The following is a 23,657-nucleotide window of genomic DNA, read 5'->3' as shown; positions in this document are numbered from 1 at the left end:
TTTCAGGTGATTTGCATAACAGTTCCCATCTAACAGGGTGGTGATCAAGAACTGACTCAAAGTGGCCTTAGGAATTTAAGGAGACAGAGTGATCTCTGTAAGACAGGAAGAGATGAGCACATGGTGCCACATATATTTATACAAGAGTGTGGGAAAAGGCTTCAGCAGATATTTCAAAGGGAAAGATTGGGTGAGTCTTCAAACAAACAAAACCAAAACAAAATACCAACTGTGAGACTTTAAAAAAATTCCCTGCTCTACCCTGGACTTTCTATCTCACATTTATCTAATCACAAGCTGGACTAAGATTGTGTTCCATCCTGTAATTCTAAGGCAATGAAAGAGGCAAGAGCAATATTCAGACATTAACCCATTTTTCCATTTCATATCTTGTAAAAGGTTGGTAAATGAGAGTGCTAAGGAATCAACTTACCACAAGGCTAGTGTTGAACTTATAAAACCTCTGGACTGTTCGGTCACTAAAGCTGTTGCACAGGTTTTTCTTTACAAAGTTGGGGTGGTTCAGGATATCATTTGCTACCAGGGGCTCCTAATAAGACCAAACAGAACAGAAGACAATGCCATGGAATGAGGTGTAGGCTGCTGGAGAACTGAGCTTATCAGCTTTGCAACAAATACCTTGTGGGTGATGTGCTGCTGTTCCACAGGTGCATGTCCTTTGGGGTCAATGAGAGTTGGATGTGCCACCAGATAACCCCTGTCCTCCATTATGAAGCATCTGTACCAAAACAAGTGATGTTCATTCACGTGAGCTGCTCTTCTGTGCTTTCAGAGAGCATTTACCTTGCTAGCCCTGAAACAAATTGCATTTATTTCAAGTTCTCAACAAATACTCATTGAAAAAAAATGTAGGCAGGCTGGCTGGTATGTAGATAGACACTTTATTTTTGAGGTGGTGGACTGCCTGGGATGCAGGATAAGGTCAGAGTTAACCATCCTCTGTGGTCACTTACTTATTTCATACAGAATGTACCCACTTGATCCAAGCATGATGAACTGAGAAGACCTTTTGCAAGGATATATGTGATTTGAGTATTTATAGGCATGAACTTCAAAGAAACCATATAATTTATTTTTTCAATGATAATCATATATAAAATAAAACATTCTTGGGAAATATAAACTCTATTTTATAAAAACATTATATAAGCAAAGCTAGAACTGCTTTAATCAAGGCTACATTATGCTTTATTTTATTCTACATTGGTTATATCACTTTGCCAGGAATCCTGCACTTCCCCATTAAGGGCCAATGTGAAATTCAGCTCTGACATGAAGTACGGACCATGAGATTGAACTAAGAAAGCTATTTTTAAAGCAGCCTGCATTAAATCAAGGGAATGCCCTTGCTTTGATCAGACATGTTCTTTTGAAATTCAGGAGGCAAAGACTTTTAGTTCCATGAGCATCTTTCTGGGGAAATTTAAAAGGAGCAGTCTAAGCAGCTGAAATTTCACAAGGACTTTGGTTTAATGACTAAGTTAACATCAAAAGTACTACCCAAGAGTACCCTCCGGTCTTTCTAGTACCAAAGATATGGGAAACCTCTAATTACTGACTTCTAGGGAAACAAGAGCTTTTGGTGCATCTGTGCCAGTTACTCATCTTGTTATGTGCAGCGTCTATTTGTCTAAATCATCTTAGAGAAAGGAAAGATGAGAAAAAGGAGAAAAATCTTTTCAATATAAGGTTCTTAATAGAACACCCAAACCATGATCTCGACTTCTTATCTTGACCATATCTATGTAGTTGCCATTTATCTGGAGATATCTGACAGCTGTTTCTTTTTATTTTAGCAGAAGATGGGAAACAGTGTCCCTAAGGGGCTTACCTTATTTTGTTGCCACCATCTTGGTTACAAACTGGTAATAGGTCCATCAGAACCTTGTAGAAGTATCTAAGTGTAAAGTCAATGCCCATCACAGCCACAGTGTGCCCGGAAGACAGCTGTGTACTTCAAGTGAAAAAGATTAATGAGGACAAGAGGCATGGCTTATTTAAACATAAAAGATTTGTTCGGGGGCTGGGGTTGTTTGTAGTTTAGCGGTAGAGCACTTGCCAAGCATGTGTAGGCACTGGTTTGATTCCCAGCACTGCATATAAATAAATAAAATAAAGGTCCGTTGACCACTAAAAAATATTTTTTAAAAAGAGATTTGTTCAGTGATAGGGACGTTGTACAGTATCAGAAATACATTGCTACTGTTCTTCCCTACTTCCCATGCCTGTAAAAACTAAGTGACTGATTAACTATAACTCTTATTTATTTATTTATTTATTTGGTAAAAAAGATTGAATCCAGGGGGCTTAACCACTGATTTACTATAACTTGATATTTCATGAGAGAAAACGTTAAGACTTAAGATATGACTTTCTGAATAAGACCAGTTCTGACGCCACATGTGTTCAGAGAGTGGCTAGACTATTTGGCAAAAACATAGGTACATAGGTATCCCACTGGGAGGTTGGATGCTTGGCTATTATGCAATTCCCTTACTTATTTCCTTCATTTTGTAGATAAGGAAATGAAGATCCCAAAGGCTGGCCCGACTGGTGTAAGGTCACACAGAACTTGGTAGAACAATGTCTACTCTAGTTTTCTTTCTACAGTGCTAAGGTAGACTCTACTCAAAGCACAGTTTATATTTAAGAACCAGACTCTCTTGGTTCATCCACCAGTGCTTTCTCCATTCTACCAAGTTACTTTCAGAAGGAGGAGAGCTGTGGAAGAGAAAGTTGAGCCGCATGACATGGCGCTCACTTTTTAAGTACACAGGAAGTCAAATCCTGGTCCTGATGGCTTCTGTTTAGGTGACTCCTGGGATGCTACTGAGACTTTCTACACTTCGGTTCTCTCATCTGAAAATGGAGGCCTAACTGGACCTGCTTCATAAACCTGTTATTGAGACTCCATAAGAGAGCGCATTTGTAGTGCTTAGCCAGCTGCCTGACAGAAAAACACCCCATAAGGAGGAGTTACTCCGAAGAAAGCAAAATGGTGAGTTTAAGCCCTCAGACCTGGGTTGAGAATGAACTTATTTCTCTTTCAGAGAAAATACACTTTAAGAAATTGCTAGATAATATCAGAAGTGTGGACTTCTCATCTGGTTTTTTAATTGGAGGGGCCTGGGTCCCTTGACCCTCTTGCACTCTTCTGATTAGAATTTGCAGGGTTTACCCAGAATGGGACTTTTAAGAATCTATCATTTATCATCATCTACTGGTCTGATTTCTTTTCTTTTTTAAAATTTTTAGTTGTAGATGGATACAAAACTTTGTTTTATTTATTTATTTATTTTTATGTGGTGCTGAAAACCGAATCATTGCCTCACATGTTCTAGGCAAGCATAATATACCACTGAGCTATAACCCCGCCCCTGTGTGATTTCTTTATACAGAAAATACCGAACAGAAACCTTAGTTATTTCTCATAGCAATCTTATGAAACATTACCAGTTTAGGAACACTGAAGCTTGGGGAGATGTGGGATTGTGAATGTGGGATGTTTTGGGATAAATTGATCTTATTTTTAAACTTTCTCTGTATGATTACTATCTGCTCCAATATGATCAATATGAAGTAACAGCATGCATCTTGCCTATCTATGCCATTCTATGTCTGGATTCATATCTTTACCTCCATTTCAGATTAAATATACTGTTACCATAGCAACTCATAAGGAATTTCATAGAAAAAAAATCCAACCAAACCTACATTGCTGAGCACAACAGACTAGGCTGTTCACAATGCTTGTATGAGCTTTTCACTGCCCCAAACACACGTGACCAGTCCCTAAATCAATGACTGTACTTCATCTCTAGCAGCATTATCATTCTCCAAGAATGCAAAGCTACATTCTTAGTCCCCTGAGCATGCTTATGGAAGAACTGCAACAGAGCTACTGTGAGTAACTGACAAGTGAGTGTTGAATTAGAAAACCCCTCACCTAACTCTCAGCCACACCACTTCTGAAAACCAAGGGTGAATAGGAGTACTTTACAACAAGCTGAATATTAGCTAAAGCTCCCTCTTTTGACCTGTTAAAATGCCGCAAATTTAAAGGGCGAATAGTATTATAATAAAAATAGCTGCCATTTGGGGGGACTTGCCATTGTCAAGTACAGTGCTAAGCATTTTTCTTGCTTTGCCTACAGTTCTCATTGCATCAGTTCAATATGGGCATCATGTTTTACATGAGGCTCAAAGAGGTTATGGAACATAATAATAATGAAAGTGAGATTTATTGAGTCCTTACCATGAACCAATACTATTCTAAAAGCTTTATATGTTACATGTTATTTAATTCTTAAAATAATTAGTTGAAATAGTTCCTGATATTCCTCTTTCCTAGGTGAGGAAACAAAGTCAAAAAAGTTTGAATTTGGTTCTTAAATTGATACAGGAGGCCCAAATCACTGCATTACTTTTTGTACCTTTGCAAAGCCCATCTATCAATAGATCCACAAAGCCAGTGTTGCTTTGAGCACCAGAAGCTGACTTGCAATCTAAACTACATTGAATAAAAAACACACATCTTTAAATAGTAAAATCACACTCAGCTAAGGAAAATATTCAAATGGTGAGAAATACGGACTGCATATTTTGCTGGGCAAAAGCAGATACTTAATCATTTAGGGACTTGGTGGACAGAATCCAGGATTAAATGGCCATTTCTCTCATTGAACTTAATATAGGTTAAGCATACATTATAAAAGTAACTAGAAGGGATATTTAAACCCAGGCTTTTCTAATTTGAAAGTTCATCAGATTTCCATCATGCTTCATTTGGACAGACATCATACATGTTTGTACATCAACCAAATCAAAATTCTTCCATTCATCCAGATCTCCCCCACAAAACATGCATATAATTAAATGCATAGAGACAAGCATCCAAACTGTCTCTCCCTCGCCCTTCCCAACCCAAAGAACATTACACAGAAGGAAAAGCCAATGACTCCTGGTATAGAGGTGCCAACTGGGGGAGCCAATGGGACACCTGAAGACTGAGCAAAAACCTGGGTTTTAATTCTCCTCACTGTAACAGCACCTTAAAGAGCCCAGCTCTGGCCTATTTTATTCTAATCAAAGACCAAGGTGTATGATGTCCTCTTAAAGAAACAGAATTTGCTCACTTCTCCTCCAACAATTGGAATATATGGGAAGGATGAAAGGTTTTACTAGTCTGATATTTACACGTATATGCCCCAAATACACCTAGTCTGTTAGCAGAAACACTTAGGGATCTGTTCTAAATAAACAAGTGCTTAATTGTGTATAATGTGAAATATTATGTTATGGGAGCAGCTGACAGAGTCAAATAGATACTGTGCCCTACAAAAGAACCAACATTTGGCTAGCTGCAAGGCTCTGCTTCCCACTGAGACCCAGGCCATGATATGGAAATTCCACACCACACTGCTTTCCAGTTCCTACTCCCAGTGAACCTGCATTAGAGGAATTCTACTGAATATCTATCATTTTATAGATAACGAGCGCCAGTGAAAAGCATAAATTAAGCAAATAAAAAAAATCTGTCTCCTATAAATTTTAAGGCATCATTACAGGTACCAGTAAAAATATGGTCTTTCTTGGTTGCTGTGAGGAAGCAGTTATTTGTATAATGAACGGATTAAAACAATGTGTGTGACTTGCCTCTCCACCTAATGTTTTACTGACATTGGTAGCTTAAATATTGAAGCCTCAAATTGCAGGATCTATAAAGCAATCTAAATATATCTATAGTGATATTGACATCATGTAGCATTCTGGGAAAATCAATTTTCAAAGAGCCATTTTATTTTTTCAAGAGACAGTTTCAAGGACAAGTGAAAAAACAAAACAAAACAAAAACTCATATTACTCTAAAGAGTTAGATCCAAATACAAGAGGTAATAAATTTGATGTCCTAGCTTCTTTTTTCATTAAAAAAAAAAATGTTCCTTTGCTTGGAGAACACTCTGGCAGTGAAAGCTGTAATGCTCCTGCTGACATTTAACCCGTGTAAAAGTGGCATTTCGACAAACTGCTCTATTGACTCTAACGTCCTTTTCTTTTTCATAGACATCACCATGGCTGCCAAGAACAGGGCTGAGAGCTTTTCATCAACTTGACTGAGGTGTTAACCTCATGAGGCGGGAACTAGCCCCATTTTACAGATGTCAGGGGGAAGCTTGGGCAATCCAAGGTGACACAGCTGCAGAAGATATTCAAATTCCAGCTTGCCTCACTTCAAAGGTCATGCTTTTGCCACTATTTGAATTGTCTCCTATTCTATTTGAATTTTAAAAATATCCTTGATGGATTTAAAGAAACGACTAAAAAATTAATTAAAATATTACCTGGATGAATGAATTGTGTGACTGATTGTCACAACATAGCCAGCTCCTCCAACATCTAGGTAAGGGCCAGTCAAAGAAATCAATCCTGGATTAGCTACAGCATGGAGATACCTAATGGAGCCCAAAGAAAGTCATGTTATTTTAGGTATGAACAACTACTTGGTCAATTTCAAAGAAAAGTGAACCTGCAAGCCTAAAAAAGTCTACTATCAGTTTGTGCTTATGTTACCTTAAAATTCAAAAGGATTCTTAGTTTTTACGTCTGATGGTTGCATTAAGTTTCAGAGAATCTGAAATTCTGAAAATCTGTCTCCTATAAATTTTAAGGCATCATGACAGGTACCAGTCAAAATATGGTCTTTCTTGGTTGCTATGGGGAAGCACAGTATATAGTTGAACTGAAGGCAGTATATAGCTGTGTTCATTTTCCACAGGTCATACATGAGCTATATATAACTGGATGCCATAAAGGTGTGTGGTAAAAATGCAGCATACCCACTAAGGACCACACATTGCGCACAAGGTAGGAATTAAACAAATATGAGGTGTTGAAATGGCCAAGTCCAGAGCATGTCAGCCTCAGGACTTCACTGAGGAGATAGAAACATTATAGGCAGAGAGAAGACATGAAGTTGTGATGCTACGTTAAGAAAACCATTCAAAGACAATTTCTCCCCCACCCTCCAAAGTGTCTTCTTTAATGTGATTGCCTGAAGTTGCTTTATTGTGTGTACTTATCATGTCTCTCCAGGATTGGGGTGGGGGTGTGGGGGTCGGTGCTGACAATGGAGGCCCCTCGAACTCACCACTGTCTCCTAGTGGGATCAAATGCTTTGTCCATGAGGGAACCAGGATAAATTCTGAGGACGCCATTGGGCGTTGCTATGTAACGGCGGACAATGTAAGTGTTCAGGCTACTCATTTCCATTTGTGTCATCCATTCATCTGTGACGTGGCTGGTAGCCATTACTTCATTTCTGACAGAGAACTGGGAAAACAAAGGGAGGCATAGCAGGGCTCCTTTAAAACTCACATGAAAAGAGCGTGGGCCGCTGTCAGGGCTTCCCAAGGCTCTCTCGCAGAGAAGCCAAACCCAATTACTTCTTAAAAATCTTTCCACAGCAGACGGATGCAGCCAAACTTGGCAAAAACAAAAGCTTACAGAAATCTAGTCAAGGGATGTGTGACTACTCGGTGTTCACCCCGGCTAGGCATTCTGAGTTTTAGAAGAAAAAAATCTTGGGATGTAGCATTAAAGACTCATACACCAACAGCCTCCTCTGCTCCAAATCTTTGCTCTTCTGAGTGTCATATTTATCTTGACAGACAGCAGGGGCACTTTACTTCTTTCCCCTGGGAAAGTGGGGGTGGGAAAATCTCACTGGTCTCTTAATCACACACCCCCTACCCCGACCCTGGAAACCCCCAGTGCATCTGAGACCTGAAACAGATTCTTCATGTGGCCCACAGGGGCTTCTTAATCCATCAAAAGGGTCATCACTGACCAGCCTCCCCTGGGCCACCCACTCCGCCTTTCTGGCTCTCCAGCCGAGAGAGAGGCCCAGATGCAAAGCTCGGCTTCACACTTCAAAGGGTCACTGCCAGCACTCCCTCCTGGGCCCGTAGAGGGGGTGCGCCAGGAACCGGGGCCCCACGCCAAAACTCACTTTGAGCCCCGGGTTAGCAATGAGGCGGGTGTTGTCACTGAGATAGGCTGTGTAATGCTCCACCATGCGCTTTGTCTCTGGCTGGCTGAGGTGTTCGTAGGGGGAGGAGAAGCTGCCAGCAGACAGCATGACAGTTGGACTCTCTGAAAGAGAAGCAAACAAAGCAGGCCTGAGAACACAGGACTTCATCTCAGGCCCGAACAAAAGCATCGCTCAGGCTCTGCCAATCCGTCTGCTACGGTAGCTTAACGTCTTCCATAAGGCAACAAAGAGCTTGACTCTGAGAGCAGCAAAGAAGGGAAAAGCCACATTCTCTCCCTTCAGGGAGCTTATGGTCCTAAGAGTGAACAGAACAGGTACATGCACAAATAAGTTCAGGAGCTGCAGGTGGAAAGTCTTAAATGCACCTCAGATCTACATATATAACATTTTGTATTTATTAGGAAGGAGGCCACTGTGTATGACATGGAGCCAGACCACACTGGATCTGGGCTCCATGTGTGATGCCACAACGCTGGAAAGGTTGTGATCCAGGTAACATTTTTCTCATCTGTGAAGGGAGGATCAATAGGAGCATCAATTCTATACTTAGAGTGAGAACTAAATGAGTTAATAGCTGTAAAGCAAAGGAGACAGTAATGTAAACCACACAGAACAGTGTTTGGCACTGGGCAAGTGCTTGGTAAGTGCTTGCCATTATTATTCACAGCAGCCTTATTATTTAGGAAGAAGGAAAGATGACACAGTAGAAAAATGCAGGAATCAAATTAAGAAGTTATTCTCACAGATGGTACAGCCAAATTTGATATAAACAAGAGCTGTAGAAATAGAACAGCCAATGTACACATATTTAATTATTGATGCTTACAGGAAAGGCACAATTCCTTATTTAAGACAAAAATCCTTGCAATGAGTTACAGTGTGAAACAAAATCTTGAAACCCTTGGGATTTTCTAAGGTTCAGTCTTACCATCTCTCTTTTTCTGACCTGGGGAGAGAACCAAGGGCCTTTTGCATGCTGGGCAAGTGCTCTACCACTGAGCTACACATCCCCAGCTCTTACCATATTTGACCTATCTCATTTATATTTGTGGATCATTTTCTAAACCTTTTGTTAGTAGTCATACATGGTGTCTGGTTCCTCATAGCCTGGTAATCTTTGACTGTGCTGGGCATTATTTTAAAAAACTAATTCAGGGCTGAGGGTATAGCTTAGTCAGAGAGTGCTTGCCTAGCATGTGCAAGGTCCTGGGTTTAACAGCCAGCACTGAGAAAACAAACAAAAAAGACAAAGCAATAACAAACAGCACTAATTTGGGGAAAGAGCTTGAAGTTTTAGAAGATGAGAGTGTCTTTCCTCCAGAGGAGATGGTTGTTTGATTCTGCCACGGGCCATGCTACCAGATGAAGCAGGGAGGGTTCCAATAAAGAACCAGGATACTGGCCCAGAATGACACTGTGACTTTGGTATTTCACTATCCCCTATCTTATTTTCAAAAAGTAATGCTTAAAGTTTCCCATTCCACTCAGACAATGGAATCCCACAAGGCAAGGCCTGACTCTCAGCCCCTCTTACACTACAGATGCAGCTTTTCTGGATCTCTGTGGGGGCAAAAAAGACTGGTTCTATTTAGTAGAGGCTCCACCTTTTGGGGACCCTGGATTTGATTTCAATCCCTCTTCCTAGCCCTACCTAAAGGGCTGGGGCTGTAGCTCAGTGGCAGAGCACTTGCCTAGCATGTGTGAGGCACTGGGTTCCAATCCTTAGCACCATATACAAATAAAATAAAGGTATTCTATCCATCTACAACTACAAAATAAAATAAAATAAAAACAGAAGCTACATAAAGGAGAATTTCATTTCACAGCTCTTTCTTCTAGGTTGGGAAATATGTGTACCACTAAAGTGGCTTTAAGAGCTGCTCTTTCCTCTGGGTTTGTATCTTCTCCTAGGTTTTGGCTCAGTAATTCCTCACTATCGTGCTATTTTAGTGTTTTTCAAGAAGATTTTAATCTTGGATTATGTCTTAATCCAGGATTATTGGTTGTCCTCAATAGGATGGGTCCAAGTTACCATTCTCAGACAATGCGGCTTCTCATTTGTTTCTCATTTAATTCTCATGATGTCTTCCTAGGGCATCTTGGGAGGTTCTTATATTAACGATAAATAATCAAAGAGAAAAAAAAATAGAAGATTGTGAAGACTAGGCTGTTCAGCAGCATGCTTTAGATTTAGGTGCAGACACTCTTGTGGTCTGTCCATGCAAGGATGGCCAGAAAGACAGAGAGGATGGCTCCTAAGCTCAAAAAATTTTGGATCTGGTCAGAGGCTCAGGAATAAGAACAATAGAGGAAAACCACAGTGAAAGAAGAACACAATATAAGATGTATCAAGGCATACACATGCTTCAAAGTCAGGAGAGCTGCAGAAGGGGCCCCAGTGAAGAGAAGAGACACCCCAGGAAGGGGCCCTTTCATGTAGCAACAGAGACTGGCTCTTTAGAAAAGGCTGATACAGTAAGACGGATGGAACATAAAAGAAGAGAAAGAGTCAAGATATAGGACTCAAAGCTTTATGTCAAAGAGGTAGACATATATACTTATATAAATACTTGCATACAGCTTTAACTACCTCTGATGATGTGCTCTCAAAAAATTCTTTGTCTTTTTGTGCATCAAAAAAGATTATATTTCTATCACTCTTCTTAAGGCAGCTCTGACATATTTGATACTTTGCCTCAAAATCTTTAATTCATCAATGCAATAAGATAGAAGCCACTTTGCCATGATTTCCCACATTTTCCACTCCCTTTTTATTGTATTTTAATTATCTTGGGTCATTTTATTGCTAACTGATCCTAAGGTCTACCTATGTGACCTGGGATCAGTCAATTAATCTTATGAACAGTGTTTAAGTTGATGAACTCTACATTGCTGGGAAATAGCACAGGGAAAGGCAGTGGTATTTAGTTGAAAAGCAGTACAATCCACAAATGTAATTTAAAAAAATTTCCAGGTACCATATTAAAAAGGCAAAAGGTCATTCCATACATAGTTTATTTAAATTGATTTAAATAAACTATGTATGGAATTCAGTTTTTCAAAACTATAACCATTTTAACATGTAATTCATATAAAAAATTAAGTGTGCATTTCACATATCCCTTGATTTGGACTAGCCCCATTCTATGTGCTTAATAGCTACATGTGGCTAATGCTGCCAGATTGGAGAGGGTAGCTATGAGGGATTATCCAAAGGAAATTTTAAAGATCTAGGCACAAACATCTTTCTTACCGAGAAAACTGCTGCACTGTACTATCCCAAATTTCAGATCATTTTTACCAGCAATAGAATTTAGCTAACTGACTCAGAACTTGGAAGAGTCATGTCCACATTACCTTTTCAGTCAAGCATTTCTTAAAACTATGAAGTCAAGCATTTCTTAAAACTATTATACCCTTTTCATATATAAACAACCATAACCCCAAAACCTAAATTAAACAAACAAATCAACCCAGCCTTCTTTCACCAACATCCAGCTCTCTCTAATTGGTGGACTGTGTCACAGAAGAGATCATTTGGTCCAGTCTGCTCTTCTGATCTCATGTTCAGAAGGAATTTTCTAAAATGGAATTTAAAGGAGGAATCTAAACTTGAGTGCTCTGATTTGGAATCTAGAGTGGGTGGGGATGGCTCTCCTCAATCCTCTTCCAACCTATGTCCTCTCTAACTCTGTTTGCCAGTTATGATTCTTAGTTTTTAAATCTTTTGAATTCTAAGTATTTTCCACAGGGAAAAAGAGAATACCTGTTTACTGTACTTTGAGAGTCCCATGGTATATTGTCACAAAGGCCTCGATTATGTCTGACATACTGCAGAATGGCAGGCCAGAGGTACACGAGTCAAATCTCAGCATGGCCAACAGAAATATAAAAAAGTGCTCGACATCATCAGGGAAATGCAGGTTCAAACCACAATGAGGTATCACCTCACTCCAGTGAGAATGGCTATCATCAAGAAGACAAAGGATAACAAGTGCTAGCGAGGACATGAAGAAAGGGGAACTCTTGCCCACGGTTGGCGGTAATGTCAGTTAGTCCAACCATTATGAAAATGCTATGGAGGTCTCCCACAAAATTAAAAGGAGAAGTACCTAAATAAGAACCATCATATAAGCCTGGGTATGTATCTAAATGGAGTGAAATCAGTCTGTTAAAGAGACATCTGAATTCTCATGTTAATTATAGCACTATCCACAAAAGCCAAGATAGGTAACAACTAGGTGTCCATCAAGAGAATGTAGTACATATATACCATGGAATACTGTGTAGCTGTACAAAGAATAAAATCCTGTCATGTGTGACAATAAAGACAGAACTAGAGGTCATTATATTAAGTGAAATAAGCCAGGCACAGAAAGGCAAGTATGGCATGATCTCACACACTTCGAATCTCAAAAAGTTGATTCCACAGAAGTTGAGAATAGAAGATGGGGAGAGTATAGGAGGTAGGGAGGGAGAAGGGGAGAAGATTGATTGAGTGGATAGGAACAAGAGATTATAGTGTACTGTAATATAGTAGGGTGATGATGAATACTTAATAATAATGTACTATAATTTTTGAAAAGCTACAAGAAGTATTTTGAAAGTTTAAGCCAAAAAGAAATGATGGATATTTGAGGAGTTAAATATGTTAATGATTTAAATATATATAAGAAACATTGCATGGTACCCCCTCAATATGCACAATTTTTATGTTTTTATACATCAGTTAAAAAATCAGTTTGAAAAAACACCAAGAAAGGTGTTTTTTTAAAATAAAAGATATATTTATAGAAGATGTCTTAATATATTCACATTAAATTTAAAGGCACATAATCTATATTATGAAATAAATGGGTAAAGAAGGATAAATACTTATCAAAAGAAAGTAGAGTTGCTATATAATTTCAGACAGAGCAGGCTTCAGAATAAGGAAAAATATCAGGGAAAACCAGGATTACACAATGGCAAAAAGGTAAAACATCTCAGTTTTTCTACTTTTTGTGTTTATGGGAAAATCATTTATCTGTGCTAATCCTAAATGTGTTCCTCTATCCCAGGCCAACTCAGGTGATGAATGCAAGACTTTGTTATATTAAATGTAAATTTTCTTTGGCCTCCTCCAAATTCTTCTGCATCTAGGGATCATGGAAGACACCATCAGCACGGTCCATTGGTTCCTCTGGATCCCTCTTAACTGCTTTCCCACCCCGCCTCCCCTCATTCCTCCCCACACCTGTACTGACTGCCTTTGGGACTAATGAAACCTCTTTGCTAAACACAAGAGAAAGTTGAAGGTAAATGTGAAGGTGGGTCTGCCTGTCCAGTCTGGGCAAGCCCTGTGGTGCCGTATACACTCCAGAGCCACTAGGGAATCAGGGGGAGGTTGGGATTTCACCTGATATCTAATTTGTCTTTCCTCTGTTCTCTTCCCTCACTTTCTCACTGGTTTCTGCTGAGATCTTGTCCTGTATAAATCACTCACACAAAAATCCTGTCTCAGTGTCTGCTGGGCAACCTGACCCCAGGCAAGACTTTCAGTCTTCTTCACACTGTCTGTCATCCGCAGACCACCTGGCGCTGCAGGCATTCACCATTTGGGTAGAGCAAGGGGGAGCAGTGAGAGTCAAACCGATAGTTACAGTGAGCTGCTCTGAGCAAGATGAGGCAGGAGGCAGAGAAGCCAGGGCGTTACCTAGAGTTGCCAGCTGCTTGAAGTGAAGACAAGCACTAGGCTGGCCCAGCAGATCGAGCCGGTGGTACAGCAGCTTGCTGCTGGGGACGGTGTTGAGGTTCTTCAGTTGTTTGACAGGTATTTCCGGCTGAATCACCACGATACACAGAATAAAGGAAGTGTCTTGTACCTGTAAAAAGTAGCAAAAAAAATTCTAAAATAAAAAATGAAGGTTCTACAGGGACAGGGACATTGCATACATTATCTTCTGCTCTTGGCTGTCTGTCTTCACTTGGAAGGTGTTCATTAAATACTTGATGAATGAATGAAGATATCAAGATAGGATATCTTCAGGTAACAGAAGGTATTTCTGTTTCCCTTTCCTATTGAGGGATCTTAATGTGTGTGGCAGGATATCATGGAGCTAATGGAAGGATAACAAAGAAGTCCTTTGGAAACTGTGACACCTGGTAACCATGTTTTGCTTACATAGGTTAATGGATACAAGATACAGCAGAGCATCACAATACAACATTCATTTTTATTTCGGTGGAAATGTGCTAAAAAACATAACCAGTTTTGCAGTAAGTATTCTGAGAACTGCTAATTGTGAATGCACACTTTAAGAAAAAGGACCAAGGAGCAGCCAGTATAGAATCCAGTTTATTCAATTTCCAGGTGACACTTTGTCCTTTCCAGACTGAAGGTGGCCAACATCACCACTTAAACGCACGGGAAACCCAGACCCCACGGCACCCTGCACTGCCTTCCCAACTCGATACCTCAGACCAGGGCAGGCTTAGCTTAATGTGCTAAGTTCAAGTGTGGAAACAGTTGTGCTTTCAGATTTACCTTGCTCCAATAAGGCATGTTTGAACAAAATGTAATGAGGAGAATGTTCACCAAAGAATCAAAAGTCAATCAACACTGACCACAAACATGATGTCATCTTACAAGACTGTAATGGAACTAAAAAATTTCTAATGCCTTGTATCGTCACATGTGTTTGGGCTGAAGCTGGTGTTAACCTACTGACGGTGCTGCACGTCATACAGAAGGTGTTACACATATAATTCTGTACACTTCACATTATTTGATAATGATAATAAACAACCATGTCACTAATTTATGTATTTACCATAGTATATTTTTATTATTAAGAATATATTTCTTCTACTTATAAGATGATATTTTACTGTAAAACATGCCATGCTACACTAGTGACAGCCTCATACATCTGTTCATTCCATATCTTGATTGTATTAGTAGGCCAGGTTGGGTGATTGACCTGTATCATTTAGGTTTGTGTAAGTATATAGTGTTGGCACAATGATGAAATATCCTTAAGATACATTTCTCAGAATGTGTCTGGGTCATTAAGCAGTGCATTACCATATAAGTCTATTACACAGAAGATGGAAAGAGCCTATTTAAAAGATGGCTTATAAATACCTGAGAGGGTGAGGACCCACTATGTCAGAACTAAAGGATAATGCCTTATAAAGCAACTCAAATGATTTACTTAGTGATCAAGGAGAAAATTTTAACTAGGCAGGTTAGAGTTAAGTGTAATTTAGGGTTTATGAAAATGGTTCCAGAATCTTTAAATACAGAAGCAATTTACATCTTCCTGGAATTGCTTTCAAGTACTGCTGGCAAAGATATTCAATTAGATTAGTAAATTTAATCTTCTGCCTTCATCCCTCAAATTAGAAAGTGACAGTGTGTTGTGAAACGACATTCAATATTTCCCCTCTTCTCAATCTCACACAGTCATCCTTTGAGTTTTCTTATGTTGTATGTTCCAATGAACCAAAGACAAAAAAAAAAAAAAAAAACCCCCCCCAAAAAACCAAAAACTTTACCAGAATGACCGAAGATAATTTTATAATGAGGTCTATTCTCTAAGAGAAAAACTAAAAGTTATCCTACGCTTCTAAAAGTTGCACTGTAAAATCATCCTTAGGAAAGCACATTTTAATATAGGTCTTTTGATCATGTTCTTAGCTAAAAACCAACAACAACAACAACAACAACAACAACAAAACAGCTAGGGAACTTGGATGGGTCTGGAAGAGCTCTCCATGACAGGGAAGTGATTTTGTCCACAGATAGATAATTATAGGGGATCCATGTTAATGAAGTCACACCCGAGAACGTGAACATTCTCATCCCTTCCAACAGTCAACACTTCCTTCTGCTACCACAGCCAGCCTCCTCATATGCTCAAAGATGGACCTGTGTTACACAGTGAGAGAGTGATCCTTCAACATTGCTAACATAATCTCTCAAATTATATTTAAATAAATTCAATGAAATAGTCCATCAGTATCTGGAGTATCTATGGATCCTAAGCAGTTTAGCCAATTATTCTCAGCCTAAGTGAATTCTGTTGGATTCTATTAATAGAAGAATCCATTTTATTCCTTAGGACAAGATGAGCATCTGCTCTCCTCCTCCAAGTAACTGAAGATAGCTTAAAAATATTTGCCTTTATTACTGGGTAAGCAGGCAAGCCACTTTTATCTTGAATCTCATTATCTCCCTAATTTTTCACTTAACAGTGATCTGCTTGAAAATTTTAGTACTCTGAGAAAGCTAAACTTCTCCCTGAAATGATTGCATGACTATATCTGCCTAAGGCGAGTGGCCAGAATTTACTGGCATCAACTGAAAAAAGTCTCTAATAATACTTCTGCCCAAAATGTTAATGGTGGGTTTATATACTATGCAAAGAAAATCACACGTATGTCTACATTTCCTTCTTTCTGTTATAACACCAACCATTGTTAAAGCAGATATTCCACCAAGATGTAATTGAGATGCTTTCAGTTGGGATATGCTAGAAGTAAACAGTCTCCAATTTCAAATATAAACTTATTTTTCAATTAAGAATTTAATGGGAAGGGTGGCTGGCTCATCCTTTTCTGATGTAAAAATTGAGCAATTGTCTTTAAAATTTAAATAAAGACAAGTGAAGTTGCAATATTCTAAATCAATAAATAAATAGTTCTGAAAATGAGGCCAAGAGAATTTAAAAATAGATTTTGTCCTTCTTCAAATTTGTACTACCATGAGGCATGGTGGTGCATACCTGTAATCCCAGCTACTCAGGAGGCTGAGGCAAGAGGATCCCAAGTTTGAGACCAAAACAATATAAATAAAAATAAAGGGCTGAGGATGTGGCTTAGTGGAAGAGTACTTGACCAGCAAGCCAGGTCCTGGGTGGGATCCCCAACACTGCAGGATATTGGCTTCTCCCTCTCATTTCCTGTCATTTCTGTCCCAGACATAGATATTCCATCAGGTGTTGTGTACCTGCACCCACCACGGAGCTGGATACTCTACAAGGGCAAGGACCTTCACTCTTATGCATGCTTAGTGTATATTAAATGTTCCATAAGTAGTTCTTAAAGGGATGAGTAAATGGATCTCTGTGGAGTCAATAGGCTAGGCCTCAGATACGTTCACCCAAACAAATCTCAAGTATGTCTGCATTTTAAGTTTAATGTTTAAAATTTAATGATAAAAATGAAAGTCTACTCTTTTGGTCAGTTACAGAATTTAGTGCCTCACAATAGCATTGTTGTGGTATATAGGGGGAGGGAAGGAGAGAAACAGGTAAAATGGACAATGTGTTTTGGATTCTGTTTCTCTATGATTCTTTGAGGCCCAGTGTCTAAATGAGGTTGGCAAGAGAAAGTTGAAAGGGTACCAAGAGTTACAGCTAAACTGTTAATCCACTTGTGTTAAATATGAATAATTCGAGTTCTAACGTTTATTTTCCTTGAAGAATGTCAGAAGGCATTAACTTCAAACTTTCACAATCTGAGTTTAAACGATAGAAAACTAACAGGTATAATCTGAATTAATAGGAGATGAGGTAAAGAAATTTGGTCTATCTATACAACTCAATATTATATAGTTATTATAATGTGTACATACACACACACATATATACATTACATACACATATATGTGTGTACATATACATATACATATACAAATTTTCTGGAAATTAATCTAAGTGGTTACATATGGAGAATGGGAGGTCAAGGGCATAAAGGAGGAAAGGCCATAGTTTACTTTCTACTTTATATCCATATAAAATATGGTTTCATTTATTCATCATGAATAATTATTAGTTTTAGAAACAAAAAAGGAAAAATAAAAAACATCTGTGAATGTCTTCTTTCTATGATCACTTTAAATACCAGTCCCATTGTCTGACTCAAGTCCCCCAGAGTCCCCATGAAGACAAGCGCTATAGCCCTTCAAGCAAAAGTGACTTCCCACCACTCACCATCTTCCAGGCGTAGCTAACATTATAGGCCTCCTTCCCGGTCTCTCTCAGCTTGTTTATGTGCCAAGACAGGGATGAGTTCACAGGGACTGCGATAATCTGGCTGCCCAGAGGGAGGCTGTGTTGCCAAACAGAATTAAATACTTGAGGCAAAAGATAAAATTAAGCACTTAATTAAAGGCAAGGAAGAAGCTGTGAGTCAATGACCACCTCCTGATTCTGAATAGCAATGAAGCTCATCACTTTTGAAAGACATGAGACTTTCAATTCTGTCAAAGCATGATGTCAGTTCTGCATTAAAAACATTCCTTACTCTCTACCCCTGCCCCCAATTCTAATTCTTTCCAGAGACTAACCTGTCTCAAATCACTCAGTCATTAATTTTCAACCAATGAGCACAAAGACCTATTTCTCTATAGGTTACCATCTGCCAAAATAATGTATCACAGTTGGAAAACATCCAATCTGTTTTTATTTTAAGGGAAAATGTTGTTTAAGACTGTGCTATCAACTTGGAATGATGTTACTTTGCCAAGCTATTTTTTTGGCAAATACAGTAGAGCTAATCTTTAACTTAACCTTTTATTTTGCTGTTATTTTCTAGTTAGGTGTAACTCAAGTATTTTTTAATGAGACAATATGTACCTTATTTTATAATTAAAGTCAATATGAAAAAAAAAAAGTCAATATGAACATAGAATTTTATTTACAAGACAATAGTCCCACATAATAGTTTTGAGAGATCTTATCTGTTATATGCAGCAGATAAAATCTTGGCTACTATTCTCATGGAAAAATAATACTTTTGATGACAATAAAATGATTTATATACTTGCCTTATACACTATAGTAAACAAGTCATATTTGACCTTGATGGGTCCCATTTTCTGAAAAAAAAAAAAAAATACAACCACCCTCACCTTTTTCTTACCTTAGGATATTTTGCCGAACCAACTCAAACTTGGGGATATTTTCATAATGTATAATGTCAGTATGAAGGGGGGGTTCTGAGAGTAAATATGGCCTAGTGAGAGACGGATGCATAAGTGTATACCCTGAAATCAGAAAACACAGTGCATACCATTAGAACATGCTATTAGAAGTTCTGGTTGGAATCGAAGTGCTAATTGCTGATTTCAGAAGTGGGATACTCTGGGATGGCTGCCCAGACGCAGCTTCTCAGCCTGTAACTCATCAGTCCAGTAAAAACTGAACCTGATTTATGTATGCTGGTGTAAAACTCTTAAAACATAGAAAGAGATTTTAAATCACTGAACAATTTCTCTAATTAAGAATATGATTGAAGTAGGAATTATTTGGTTTTCATTTCACTAAATATTCTAATCTACCACATAAACCTTAATGCTGGTAAATCTAAAGATAAAAATACAAGTGAAAATGATTTAAAGGATCACATCCTATGTGTGAGTCAATCCTCAAATTCTACTTCCTGATGTTGCAAAACACTGTGACATCTTGACAGAACATAGAAATAAATGTGTAGTTTGTAGATTCCCTCTGCATCTTGGTGTGTTCTACTTCAAATAAGCTATCCTAGTCACACTGCTTTTCTGTCAATACCATTTTCGTCCTATTTAGTACCAGAATACCTACAGACTATTGTCTTTGGGTTGCTAAAGAAACCTTTCCTTCCTATGATTAACTTTTAGCAAATTACCTTTGTCATCTATGAGAAAAGTATAGGAAGCCAAAGAATCTTGGTAGTATGTCACGTCTTCAAGAATGTAAGCCAGATTCACGTCCACACCTACAATTCCCAGAAGTAGGTTTCCAAAATAACATGGTTTACTCACGGTCATGATCAAACCTGTGGGTTAGAAACAAACAAAAAACCCAAAGGGTATCAGAGAAGGCTCTGGACAAAGGCTAGAGATGTGCTCCCGTGAAATACAAAGGCTAATATCAGTCATCTTAATTCTTCTTGGTAGAAAGCGAGAGTGAGAGGGAAAGAGTGTCCTTTGGCAATTCAGGTACTGAGTTAAACGGAGGCAATTGGTACGCTTCCCACTGCTTTCTCATCTAAGCCATGACACTGCGGATCAGTGCAAACCTCAGCAGTGCATATGTCATTCTGTTTCCTGGGGTGTGGAAATTCAGCTGAACAAGGAATCTAAAAATCTGAGTTCTAGTCCAGTGGTATTCCTTCTGTATTGTACCCGTGACACTCTGAGTATAAAGGAGAAATTTAGCTTCTGCAGGAATGTTTCCGGTCACTTAGGCTGCAAGTTCCTATACTTGTAAGTAAAGGGCCAGACAGTAAACATTTCAGGCTTTGTCAGCCATAGGGTCTCTGGTACATGTTCTTTTACATTTCTTCTTCTTCTTTTTTTTTAATATTTATTTTTTAAAATTTTTCGGTGGATACAACATCTTTGTTTTTAAATTTTTATGTGGTGCTGAGGATCCAACCCAGCGCCCCCCGTATGCCAGGCAAGCACACTACCCCTTGAGCCACATTCCCAGCCCCTACATTTCTTCTTAAAAAACAAAACAAAAAATCCACAACCCCTTTCAAAGTATACAAACCATATTTAGTTCCATATAAAAACAATAGGCTATTTAAGGATAATTAAAAAAGGAGAAAAGCACACAGGAAGAAATGCGCAGAAGTAGAGAGGTGTAAGTGGTGGAGGAAGGCCCAATCTGAGCACCTGGGCTCTCCTTGGGCTCCATTACTAGGTTGGGAAGGTTGTGCCACCTTGATGAATAAGCACCTTCATGTACTAGATATGGAGCTGACACAAAATGATCTCTATGATTCCTAAACAATGCTACACTCTTATGGCTGTAAACAAAACTGTAAAGACAAAGGTGGGTCGTTGATATCTACTTGACCTTGTATTTTCCTGCACTTGGGAGCACCTGCCTGCCTTAGTGGTGTATCAGAAAGTCTCTTCTCTAGAACACTCAGGAAAGGGATCTGGACGCTCATGAAGATTCTACAAAGAACGGGCCTCCTCACAGGGTTTGCCCATGATGTCTACTTGAGATACTGTTGAATCGAGGTGGTCCCAGAGACTCACTACATGCCTCACCTAGAAGGGGAAGGGTGTGAAAAGTCATGCAATGAGGGTCTCTTCTATGTCAAAAATCCTTCACTGAGCAGTTCAGAGTTAGAATGCCTTTTGTCTGTTCTAAAACTTCTTTTTTTTGAGGAGTTGGGAAAGGAAACCCAGGATCTTGCATATGCTAGAAAAGGGCTCTTCCACTGAGTTACACCCCCAGCCCTGTTTTAAAACACTTAAGAATAACAGGTATTTAAGAAGATTTTAAGAATGCATTTTGCGGAAACTTTTTTTCAGGTCGCTCTGGATGGATGGGTTATAAGTGGCAGGAGCAGCACAGTGAGCGCCAGCATGGAAAGAGAGGTCCCCAAATGCAAGCCACATTTTCCAGAGCTTTTGTTTAAGATTAAAGCTATTTTCATAGATTTCAGTAAAGTACTACAGAAATGCCCTGTGACTAAGATGAATGCTCATTTCAAATTTCTATTCTCCTCGGGATTTGTTGAGAACAAAGTATTAAAAAAAAAAAAAGAAACACAATCTCACTTTTCAATTATCAACTTGGACAGAACACTCTTGATCCCTTTGTGGCAAATGAAGTATGCTAAGCTCTTGCCACACTGACAAAAATCCTGCAACACTCTCTGTGAACCAAAAAGCACAGAGATTTGCTTTTTCAAAGCAATACATGTTCAGTAACTGACATTTTAATCCATGGTGGTTTTGAATTAGAGCCATGTAAACATGGGTTTCCCTAGACTGAAGTCCTCATGTCATGGAGTTAGAGGATGTGTCACCCAATAATTCTAGGGATTGAAAACACAAAATGAAAAGACACACTCTATGTGGGGAACTCAACAGATCTGTAAAGCAATGACTGAAACCCACTGTACGGGACTCATAAAACAAGACTCAAGACTAAGATCTGGATTACCGCAGCCAACAGGTGACCAAAGGTTGACACATGATTTGGTTTAAAGCATTCTGGGTAGCTCTCTGGGCTGCAGAGTTAAATTTTAGGAAGGGTCCCACCCTTCCTGACACCACTGATTGGTAGTAAAATTGGGCTGTTTAATCCCAACTTTGTACAGGACTAGGTATCTACATCTATCTTTGTTCTGTTCACACAATATTAATTGAATTTTTTGATTTCTCCTTCTCTTAGCAGACATAAGATCTCCGCAAGGGTGAACTGTGTGCCTTATCTACCACTGCCTGGCACAACGAGTTGCTGGCTCTTAGTAACACAGCCTAATGCAATGGTCACTTGCATTCAAGACACAGTGTTTTTACTATAAAATAACCTTATCTCAGATGTAAATTTCAATCCTACATACACCTGTGAACCCTTTTCAGAAAGAGGAAGGATAGAAAAATCAAGGTGTGATAGCAGTTGCCATGTTTCTTTTTCTTCTTTTATTTATTTATTTTTGGTACCAGGGATTGAACCCAGGTGCACTTAACCATGGAGCTACATCTCTAGCCCTTTTTTTTTTTTTTATATTGAGGCAGGGTCTTACTAAGTTGGTGAGGCTGGCTTTGAACTTGTGATCTTCCTGCCTTAGCCTCCTGTGTAGCTGGGATTACAGGTGGGCACCACCCCTCCTGGCACCATATTTCTTCTTTATAGAAAGAACATGTTTACCTGTTTCTTTAAAACACATTCTCTGTAGGCTTGCTATTATTTGTTTGTTTGTTTATTTATTTATCTATCTATTTTGGGGGGACCAGGAATTGAACTGAGCCATATTCCTAGCCTTTTCAGTTTTTATTTTGAAACAGGGTGTCACCAAATTGCTTAGGGTCTCCCTAAGTTGTTGAAGCTGTGATTGAACTTATCATCCTCCTACCTCAGCCTCCAGAGCCCCTGGGATTACAGTTGGCGAGGCTTGCTACTTTTTATATTTGTGTTTTCTTTGAATATCTGTATTTGTGAGAGTTCCAAGTCAACTGCACATTAAAACAAGATCTCGACTCATGATGCTGTCTGGTCAGTAATAAGCTGCCAATTCAAACTTTGGTGTCAGGGTTGTAGGAAAAAGAATGCATGTGGACATGAGGAGGGAAAGAAACAGACTGCATTTCCCTGAGAATATACTATTGAACAGTCATTTTCCTAGACACTGGATATACATAATATTCCATTTAATCTTCATAATTGCCATTTTTTTGATAAGGAAATTGAATCATGTGAAGGCTGAATGCTTTATCCAACATCTTATCATGAGTATTAGGATGAAGACAATGATGAAAACAGCAAAGGTAAAATAGTACATTAAGAAATAAATAAAGGGCTGGGGTTGTGGCTCAGTGGTAGAGTGCTTGCCTAGCATGAGTGAGGCACTGGGTTTGCTCCTTAGCACTACATAAAAATAAGATAATAGGTCCACCTATTATATATATAATAAATGAAAGCAGTTATTATTATTGGATGGTATGCCCGTTACTGCTAATTAATTATTACAGATAATGGATCTAGTACCTAAAAACTAGAAATATAACTTCTTTTGGTAGATGACGAAATGGAGAATTAATGGGATTAAATAAGTTACCAAGGACAACTATTTAATGGAAGGATGGGAT

General features: G+C 38.8%; 1 protein-coding gene across 1 annotated transcript in view; it reads right to left on the bottom strand.

Annotated features, from left to right (window-relative positions):
• Cachd1 (cache domain containing 1) overlaps positions 1-23,657 on the bottom strand; it is a 204,412-nt gene that overhangs the window by 18,174 nt on the left and 162,581 nt on the right. Inside the window, exons 10-19 of the mRNA XM_005337719.4 lie at positions 19,727-19,876; positions 18,980-19,103; positions 18,049-18,166; positions 13,767-13,935; positions 8,030-8,172; positions 7,169-7,350; positions 6,363-6,473; positions 1,853-1,975; positions 640-739; positions 434-550 (exon numbers count right to left, since the gene is read on the bottom strand). Coding sequence (XP_005337776.2) covers positions 434-550; positions 640-739; positions 1,853-1,975; positions 6,363-6,473; positions 7,169-7,350; positions 8,030-8,172; positions 13,767-13,935; positions 18,049-18,166; positions 18,980-19,103; positions 19,727-19,876 — 1,337 coding nt within the window. The remainder of the gene's footprint in view (positions 1-433; positions 551-639; positions 740-1,852; positions 1,976-6,362; positions 6,474-7,168; positions 7,351-8,029; positions 8,173-13,766; positions 13,936-18,048; positions 18,167-18,979; positions 19,104-19,726; positions 19,877-23,657) is intronic.

The sequence above is a fragment of the Ictidomys tridecemlineatus genome, chromosome 11 (assembly GCF_052094955.1).
Source record: "Ictidomys tridecemlineatus isolate mIctTri1 chromosome 11, mIctTri1.hap1, whole genome shotgun sequence".
Lineage (NCBI taxonomy): Eukaryota > Metazoa > Chordata > Mammalia > Rodentia > Sciuridae > Ictidomys > Ictidomys tridecemlineatus.
The sequence above is the reverse complement of the archived record's forward strand: the minus strand, read 5'-3'. Positions and strand labels throughout refer to the sequence as shown.